The sequence below is a fragment of the Nematolebias whitei genome, chromosome 22 (assembly GCF_014905685.2).
Source record: "Nematolebias whitei isolate Nwh7 chromosome 22, NemWhi1, whole genome shotgun sequence".
Taxonomy (NCBI): Eukaryota; Metazoa; Chordata; class Actinopteri; order Cyprinodontiformes; family Rivulidae; genus Nematolebias; species Nematolebias whitei.
This window is the reverse complement of record NC_056519.1, coordinates 2784722-2794821: the sequence shown is the minus strand read 5'-3', so window position 1 is coordinate 2794821 and position 10100 is coordinate 2784722. Positions and strand designations below refer to the sequence as shown.

Genomic DNA, 10100 nt, shown 5'->3' with positions numbered 1-10100 from the left:
CTGGCCGGGCTTCTAGAAAAGTTGCTTGTGAAGCTTTAAAAATTTTGCATTTTCAGTTAATAAGTTTTAAAATGACACCTTGTGTTTTGTAGATCTCAAGTGGAAAATACTCAGAAAACAAGGGGTTAATTTAACGGATATGATAACAGCAGGAACACCTTGGGCTTTTTGCTTCGTTTGAAAGTCTCACTTCTTCTAAATCTGATTTGTTCTTTAATGCTCTTACAGGTAATTCTGTTTAAATTTATAAACTGACATGCGCGAGACCAGAAAAGGCAACTTTCATGTTCAAATGATCAGTTTTCAGGACAAGTTAGTCAAATCTGTATAACAGATTAAACTGTTGTTTGATTTCATCAACTCTTTTATGTTTGAGCAAATCTTAGTTTTTTTTTTCGTCCTTCTTTTTGAAATCTCGCTCAAACGTTTTCCAGCTCGGCTCATTAAAAACCGAACGCGACATCGCCACTCTTCAGAGGACAATTATTGTTTCCCACATGTGGAGCTCCCAAAGGTGTAGAGCTAAACGTTCAAACTACAATCAACTTTCTGTACCCAGAGGATGTTTCTGAAGCTTTAATTATTTTGTAACAGCTGGGGGTTTTGAAGATGACAAAAACAAAGCTGATCTTTAAAGTCAAACTGAGGCGGTTTGAATCCTGTGACGAGTTAATGAGTCTGAATGAACCGAGTCCTCACAGAGACAATTACAGCAGCGTTCAGAGATCAACACGCTGCTGATTAATGAAAGAATCCTCTTTAACTTCAGATCCGGGCCCCAGAACGAGCAGCAGAAAAATAAATGGAGGGTCTTTAACTCGCAGCTGGTTTTTGTTGTGAACGCAAAGACTGAATCTATACAGACAAAAAAGCTGCAAACTACAATTAGGATTTATGGTTTTAAGTTGAAATTTTCAATTATCATGAGTGAGTCTCTGCATTTGTACAGATTTTTTATGAATCCAGATGTTAAAGAAGCTATGAGCTCCAGCAAAGCCCAGTCTGCTCTGATTGGTCAGATCCAGTGGCCTTATCAGGCTCCACCCATTTTAGTAGATGTCCAAATTTTTTTCTTTTCTTTTTTTCTATTTTATTGGACATGGAATTACAAGAAAACCCCAAATTTAAACTTTAATATTAGATACGCTCATCAAAATGTTATATCCCTCTACATAACTCAGATGAAGAAGTTTAACTATTAACAGCTTTAAAAAAAAAAAAAACATTAGCAGCAAATTTAAAATCTGATTTTTGTTTTAAACACCAAAAACTAATTTCAACATGTTGAGTCTTTAATGGAATCAGCTGTAGGTAGGTAAACTATTTAAGCCGTAGCTACACTACTTCAGGTCATTTTTATTGTTTTATACGTTTTATTATCTTCTAGACATTCTGACAAATAAATTAAATGTCCACACTAACAATATTATTTTTTACCCCAAATTATGGTGCATCTCAAAAACTGCTGGGACAGAATGATCGTGAGCAAGTGCAAAATAAAACTTTGCTAATAAAACTCCATGTATGTTTGGTCAAGAGGTGCAAACTCAGCACAAACTTTTAGTTTAAAAAATAATATGTGGAGTTGTGTAGATGGGGTCTTGGTTCTTTTGAAGGAACACGTCTTTTCAGTTTAAACTCATCAGAACGGACCCATTTTAGACCCACGGCTCTGAATGGTTGACCTGAACACTCGTTCTGCCAAAAGAAGTGAAACACGCACACCCAGGTTGGTTTGGTTCCCAAAGCTGAGTCAGAAAACTTTTAAAACCCCAGACTGAAATGTTGGTAGAAAAACTCCCGTACGGCTTCATTACCTTCCACATCACGTCAGCTTCACGTTTCATTAATTTAACTAAAAGGTCAGAGATTATAAATTGAAAATAAAGTGATCACATTATCAGGGTTTCTTTGAAACTTAAAGGCTGAATAGTTGCTGTTAATTTAACTGCAGTTGGTGTTTTTTACGGTGACACAAACACTGGGGAGGTGTCGAGGCTAACTCAGTCGTGACTGAATCGACTCGTTAGCTCACACCGTGAGCACTCTCTCAGCAGGGTTTGATCAGAACGTCCATCAGCAGTGAATACATTTCTTTTTACAACAAAACCAGGTCAGAAACCGTCTGATGAGCCAGTTTTCCCGCTGTCGTTTTTGTTCCGACCCTCTCCGTTAGCTAGTAGTGCGTTAGCTTAGCAGCCAGTTAGCAGTCGCTTCACCCCGGCGAAGAGGCAGAGCGTTAGCCGAAGGTGGCGCTCGGAGGTTTGCGTAGCCACTGGAAGAACGGCCGACGGTGCAGACGGTGCCAGCGCACGTTGCCCTCGACGATCTCCAGCGCTCGCGGCAGCGCAGGCCCCGCCCCGACGGCGCCGGACTCGATAAACTCCTTCAACTGGATGAATACAAGCGGGGGTTTGATGGAGGGAGTGGATGGAGGAAATCAAACAGAAATATGTGAACAAGCAGAACCTTCGACCTTCAGGGTTGTGAATCAATTTTTAAAAGACTTTTTCACAAATACTTGCTTTTTGTTCTTATTGCTTTAATTTTAATTTGCCTTAATTGTAAAGAACTTTCGTCAGCTTTTGTTGTTTTGATGTGCTAGAGAAATAAATTGACCAATGTCTGAGAAAACTATTTAGTAAAGTTACAAACTTAAATAAATACAAGTTGAATAAACAAAAACTTTACAGTAAAGATGAAGCTTTTACAGTGATTTTAGAATCACACGCACCCATCAGGGGTTCGGTTTGGTTAAAAACGTGTTGGTCGATCCTGTTCCCATCTACATTTTTTAATGTTTAGAATATTTTCATTATAAAACTGTCAGGGGATTTTTGGTCAAGGTTTATGGATGTTTTTTAACTCCAATGGCTGCCCATGAACCATGTGTTTGAGTTAACAGAGTTCTCTCTCAGAGAGCTGAATGATCCTGCATGTGCAGCTGGGTGGTCGAGGTCATCGGTGTCTGCCTGTGAGCGCTGATAAGTTATAAAAACAATTATCGCAAGTGTTGAAGTGATGGAGGATAACAAAACAATTATTTAGGTGAACTCATTAAAGAGAACGTGCGTTCAGTTCCTTTGACCTTAAAACTCTCGGTGGAACACGACAGCGTCTGTTTCCTTCAGAAAACAACAGTCCAGCACGAAAAGGTCGTATTTAAGTTTTATAAATTATTAATTCAAAACTTTGTAATCAGAACCAGCGATGCAAGAACTTTAGAATAAAAACGAAAATACCAAAACTAAATGTTTTAAACGAGAGTCTTTTGAATAAAAAAATAGTTTGTGTTTGAGGCGAGGAGCAGAGAATTAATTTAAACTTTTAGACGTCAGAGAGAAGTCGGTGTTTGTAGTTTGACGGGTTCAGTGGAGCATCCCTTCAGTTTCTGTTGTTCGGTCCAAACTCGTTTCTTTTTCTCCACGGCTTCACTTTCTATTCCTTTACTCTTCTCTCCTCCGTCCTCCTTTACGGGAGTCACCGGAAACGTTTGTTGTGAAATAAAAACCGTGTCAATCTTCTTTGTTGCAGTTTTTGTGTTCAGGCGTCCGCTGGGAAATAACGAGGCTTTCAGGCAGACAAACCAACAGAAGCTCAAAGAACATAAAGGGACAGAGTTTCACCCAGAGACACCTTTAACTCTCCTGCTTTGATGCGAGCTCTGATTTTCACTCAGTGAAGCCTCGTTCCTCCATCCTGATCCTCATAGAAGCAAAGTGAAATTCACAACCATCAGTCCACATCGACTTATTCAGCACAATCAACCACCGTGACTGTGACGGTGGCAAAAAGGGGCGGCTGTGGCTGAGTTGGGGGTTTGACTCCACCAGCAGTCACATGATGAAGTGTCCCTGGGCAAGACACCAAACCCGTCATTGTCTCCGAAGTGTGTCTCATCGGTGAACGAGTGTGATAAAGCTCTGATTAGTCTTTGTAAAGATATAATGGAGTGCTGTACAAGTTTCATCTATTTCCATTTAAAAACGGGCTGAATTGACGTCCCGGTCTTGATGGTTCCTGATTATTTTATTATTAACCTTTATTTAACCTTTATTTAACCAGACGACCCCACTGAGATCACAGATCTCTTTTGCAAGTGAGGCCTGGGCCTGAATCAGCCGAACCTTAGAATGGTTCCGCTCATACCCGAGTGGCAGGAGTTTCTGTGTCAAGGTTGGTAATAATATATCCGTCTCATTACCTCTTTCTTGTGGGGTCCCACAGGGTTCGATTCTTGGACCCCTTCTGTTCTCACTTTATTTGCTCCCACTGGGGTCCATCCTGAGGAAACATGGCCTTTCGTTCCATTGCTATGCTGATGACTGTCAGATCTACCTGCCTGTGAAACCAGCAAGTGTTTGCTCCATTCACCCGCTGTTAAAATGTCTGGACGACATTAAGGCCTGGATGGCTTCAGATTTCTTAAGTTTTAACAATGAGAAGACTGAAGTCATTGTTTTTAGCCCTAGCTCAACTGCCACCACTGATCCTGTCAACCTGGACTCTCTTCAGCCATAACTGAAGCAGTCTGGTAAAAATCTCGGGATGGTTTTAGACTCTGACTTCAAGTTTGACAAACAAATCAACTCTGTTCTGCAGAAAAGCTTCTTCCAACTCAGACAGGTAGCTAAGCTCAAGCCAGTGTTGTCCAGACCCGACCTTGAGAAACTAGTCCACACCTTTGTCACGACCCGATTGGACTTTTGCAACGCACTCTATGCTGGGATCAGCCAGGCCTCCATTTCACATCTTCAGCTCGTCCAGAATGCTGCTGCTCGGCTTTTAACCGGAACTCGTAGGTCTGAACATATTACTCCAGTTCTGTCCTCCCTTCACTGGCTCCCTGTTCGTACGAGGATAGTCTTTAAAATTCTTCTGTTGACCTTCAAATGCCTAAATGGCCTCACACCCCTTCACCTCTCTGAGCTTCTGGAACCTTACGTTCCCCCTCGGGCCCTGAGATCATCTGATCAGCTGCTTTTGGCTGTTCCAAAAACAAGACTGAAGCTCAGAGGAGATCGGGCTTTTTCAGTCATGGGCCCCAAACTCTGGAACAACCTGCCCCCCAACATCAGGCAGGACACCTCCCTTCAACCTGCCCCCCAACATCAGGCAGACCACCTCCCTTCAACCTGCCCCCCAACATCAGGCAGGACACCTCCCTTCAACCTGCCCCCCAGCATCAGGCAGGCCACCTCCCTTCCTCACTTCAAATCCCTGCTGAAAACTCATCTGTTCTCTCAGACATTTCACACAGTGTAAATTGATCTAGTGTTTTTTAATATGTGACTATGTTTTAAATGCTTTTTATTAATTCTTCAGTTATTATTATTAGTGTATTGTATATATATGTTTATATATTTTTCTCTTTTATTTACCCATTGATTGTTGTTGTTGTTGTTAAGCACTTTGATAACAGGTTCTGTTTTAAATGTGCTCTATAAATAAAGTTGACTTGGCTTGACTAACGTTTTTGGTCTGTGGGAGGAAACTGGAGTACCTGGAGAAACTCCACGCAAGCACAAGAACATGCAAACTCCACACAGAGAACACAGGTCCAACCGGGGATTGAACCCAGGACCTTCTTGCTGTGAGGCAACAGTGCTAACCACTGATCCATCGTGCTGCTGATAAAATGGCTGAGTAAAGTTTCATTAGTTGAAGTGGAATTGAGTTTCAAACCAGCTGAATTAGTCCCTTAAAGACATAGAAACTAACATTTTGCGCAGTAAACAGTTGCTTTAAATGACAGAAGTGGTCGGTTCACATATGTGGCAGCCATCTTGGATTTCGACGTGGCACTTTTCAAAAGGAAACTTTTGTACACCTCGATGTGAACACTCACCAGTTTTAGTTAAGTTTGAACAAACAATTACAAAAGGCAAAACAAACAAATAGAATTCAGATCACAGCAGCTCAATGTTGTGTTTGAATTAAAGTAATAAAAAGTATAAAGTTACTAAATCTACACTTTAATCAAATTAAAGCTGGAAACAGCGAGAACAAACCTGATCTGTAACATGATGGAACAGATAGAAAATGTAACGTTATCTTTTTCTTTCTCATCAGAATAAACAACCTCATGGATCTCCAGACTTTAAATTTGTATTGTTGCCTTTAAGATAAAAAGATTAAAGATCTAAAGCAGTGGTTCCCAACCCAGGTCCTTGAGGAACACCATCCTGCATGTTAATTGTTTCTCTGCTCCAACTCACTTGAATCAGTGACTTATTTACTTCCTCATGTTCTCTAGCTTGTTAATCACCCATTCATTAATTAATTCATTCATTAATTTAAAGCAGGTGTGTCAAAGCAGGGAAATAACACAAACATGCAGCATGGAGTTCCTCAAGGACCAGTGTTGGGAACCATTGTTCTAAAGAAGCTATCCTCATCTAAACTTATGAAATAAAACGACTCAACAACTAAACAAGAACTGTCAATAAAACATAAAAGTTGCCGCTAATAAAAATAGTTTTTCTTTTAATAAACTGATTAAAAGTGACAACATTGGTTTGTTTGAATCATTTGTGTCTGAGAGGACAGGAGGCAGTTTATCAAGATTTATTCATGTTTTTATTTTTGGTCCTTCTTATTTGGTTGCTTATATTTTGTCTTTTTGAATGAGATTTGACCCGCCGACCTCACAGATGATTTACTGAAGAAAACTAAACGAGTCATGAATAAACCAAAAACTAAGTATTAAAAATGTGTTTGTGTCATTCCAAAAATATGTAATTAATATTTTCTGTGCTAAATGAGCAACGTGTGAATATTACAGGCTGGAAAAGGTCCTTCAGGCAGCCTTTAGATGATTGAAGCTGTTTAAACTTTAGATGGATAAGTGGATGAAGCTGTCAGTTTGGATTGAAATAAAGTTGATTAAATGCCAGTCATAACGAGAGCTGTCCGTCTGGCTTCAGCCTCAGCATCTGTTGCAGATCATTGGTCATATCGGAGACAAAGAGGCTGATGTTTTAAATTCTTGTTCGATCGCAGTAGAAATGGAAGCGCTCGGCTTCATCTACCTGTAAACGGACCGGAGCGATCCCCGCAGGAGCTCGGTAATACGTGTGTTTCTGTGTTTTTACCTCGTTGAGTTCTCTCTCGGTGTTGAGGAACTCGGTGACCCCGCTGATGAGTTTGGAGTTCATGAACAAAGCCTCGCCGTACCTGAACAGAGACAGAGACAGCGTGTTCCACCGCTTGGGTCCTGAAACAGTCAAAAGCTGAAGGTGGACGGTCTGGGTGTCTCACCGAGCGTTCAGGACGTCCCACTTGTCCCTGAAGTATTTCCAGGCCAAGTTTCGACCCTGAGGGTTTCGGCCCACGTGGATGATGACGTCGATCACGTCCTGCTCCGGAACCAGGTCCGTGGTTAGAGACAGATTGAGTAACCTGAAGAAAACAAAACACAAAAACAACAAGGTTACAGATAAACATCAACTTTATTAACCTTACCCAGTAAAACCAGAATGAGCTTGAAGATGTTTATTTTAAATTCATTTTTATTTTAAATAAAACTGGATATTTGCATTAGCACTTGCATAGTGATGTCACTGCTAGCATAGCCATTTTAACACTAGCACTCAGGCATTATGCTAACATAATAAAATGATTAAGAGAATTACATCAATGCTAGCCTTATGACGTCATTCTTAGCATAACATAATTAAGACTGGTAGTGTAGTAAAAACTACTGTTCCCATAGTAACCCTGAGGTTGGCATATTATCAGCATAGTAATGTGAACATTAATATAGCGACATTACCGTTGGCAGACCGACATAACTTTAGCATAGTTAGTAACACTAATGCTAGCAAGGTAAACACTGCTGAAATGGTAACACCATAGCAACTTTACCGTTAGCATACAACATTTACTGCAGCATAGTAGCACCAATGTTGGAATACAAACACCAAGGTAGCAACATTAGCATTAGCATTTGGGGAGTGGTGGCGCACAGGTTAAAGAAGATGGGCCTGTGATCGGAAAGTCGCAGGTTCAACTCCCGGTACAGACAACATCAAAATGTGGGTGGAAAAGTTGAAACACCCACACCTGCCTCCACCCTCATTTGCCCCACTCTGGGTCCCTGAGCAAGGCACTTAACCCCCATCTGCTCCCAAACAAGTCTCTCTTGAAAATGAGTTATCGCAGCTCAATAAGACTTCCTGTATATAAAGGGTAAAAAAATAAAATAAATTAAATTGTAACATAGCATTAGCATGGTAACATTAAGTTTAGCGTTGGAACACCCGAGATAAACGAGGGACTACTGTTTATTATACCAGGAATATTTATTATTGTCAAATATTTACCAGTAAACCTTAATGTCAGAATTTTAACAAAGACTAAAATATCCAGATATGTCAGGAGGTAATTAACATATTTAAATAAATCTAAGACTTCACTAGAAACATCAACCAAAAAAAAAAATAAATACTAGATGGATTTAATAAAAAAAATCTGTAGGCTTTAATAACTTCTCTAACAATCTGATATATAAACAGAAATACAAAATAAAGAAATACATGAGTTACATATTTACATTCAAATATACATTTTATGCTTAAATATGTAAATCAAGTATCAAATTATGTTTTACGTGAATTAAAATTATTTTTTTAAATAAGATGATGCAAAAGAACAAATGACTCATCTCTAAACTAACGCATGACATAAAAATAAAAATAAAGTTCAGGACCTAAAATCAGTTTCTCAGAGTTTGAAATAACAATTGTTGTAAATCAGCAGCATTTTGTAGAAAATTATTATTTTTTTCCTTTTAACCTTCTGCAGAGGAAACAATCTGTTTAGAAGTGCACCAAAAATTAATTTTAAGCCAATCGGTTTGTTCAAAAAGGAGAAACACCAAAAACGATCTGAGTTGTGGAAACTGAGCGGTTCAGCCGTAAAAACAACAAAGGTGAACGTTCGAAGCGGAGCTGTGCGGGTCCAGCAGGAAAGGTCAGGGTGTTTAACACAAATTAGTATTTTGTTCCGTGTTGCTGGTCGCCCCACCGGTGCCTGTTTCTGTCAAACCACCACTCGCTCCCTGACAGCACTGACGGCAGGCAGAGTAATCCGATTACTCCGGGCTGCAGGTGATACTTTCAAAAACACAATAAAGAAAAATGTTTTTCAGACGCGGGACTGAAAAAAGTTTAGTCATCAAAAGTAGCTCCGGTTCACTTTCTGTTTTTATTGCTGTGATTTTCTGTGTGTGTGTGTGTGCACGTGTGTGTGCATGTGTGTGTGTGTGAGCCGCCGTTTCAATAAAAACCCCAAATCAATTTTCTCTTTTCCCACAATCCCTCTGTGCTGAAAGCATTTCCTCTGTGGCCAATCAGTGTGTTTCAGAGCTTCGGTTGCTCTTTTCGTGCGTGTGCAGCTGATCGGAGAACAGTTTAACCGCGGCTCAGAAATCGATACGTGCACACACGTGCAACCGTCACCGCAGCGCCTCCAGAACGCACCGCTGCCGTTAACCCTCCATAAAAGGCTCCCATGTTCCCTCTGACCCACTCAGCAGGTCCATTTTTCATCGTGTTGGGGTTCTGCTGTCTCACAGCGCCACAGGAATCAATTCGCAGAGCAGAACCTCCCGTTCAGAAATCATTAAGTCACTTTACAGTTTCGTCAACGTCGTGCTGAAATACAGCCGAGACCAACTCCACTGTAAATAACCTACTCACAGTTTCTCAAATAAAGTCACAGAACGGAGACTAAAGCTAATTTTCAGAGCTCTGCTGATCAATAATTCATGTTAAGACTCAGATGTGAACGTTGTTCTGTCACTTTAACGGCATCGATTTGGTTCTGCAGCGCCAACGTTCCTGCAGTTCACAGGAACTGATGGTGACGCTGCACAGCAAACAAACACAAACGTTCTTATTTAAACATGTTCGAACACGTTTCAGTTGGTTTCTATTTGTGAACACCTGGAAATTACAGTGCAGACCGGTACGTACCCTGCAAAGGCCCATTATATACCCTGCAAAGGCCCAGTAGGTACCCTACAAAGTCCCAGTACGTACCCTGCAAATTCCCAGTACGTAACATGCAAAGGCCCAGTACGTACCCTGCAAAGGCCC

At 40.5% G+C, this 10100-nt stretch overlaps 1 protein-coding gene across 1 annotated transcript in view; it reads right to left on the bottom strand.

Moving 5' to 3' along the window:
- Positions 1 to 1813: 1813 nt before the first annotated feature.
- LOC119428592 (thyrotropin-releasing hormone-degrading ectoenzyme) overlaps positions 1814 to 10100 on the bottom strand; it is a 144781-nt gene continuing 136494 nt past the window's right edge. Inside the window, exons 18-20 of the mRNA XM_037696276.1 lie at positions 7261 to 7401; positions 7095 to 7176; positions 1814 to 2392 (exon numbers count right to left, since the gene is read on the bottom strand). Of these exons, the coding sequence (XP_037552204.1) occupies positions 2240 to 2392; positions 7095 to 7176; positions 7261 to 7401 (376 nt within the window). The 3' untranslated portion in view covers positions 1814 to 2239. The remainder of the gene's footprint in view (positions 2393 to 7094; positions 7177 to 7260; positions 7402 to 10100) is intronic.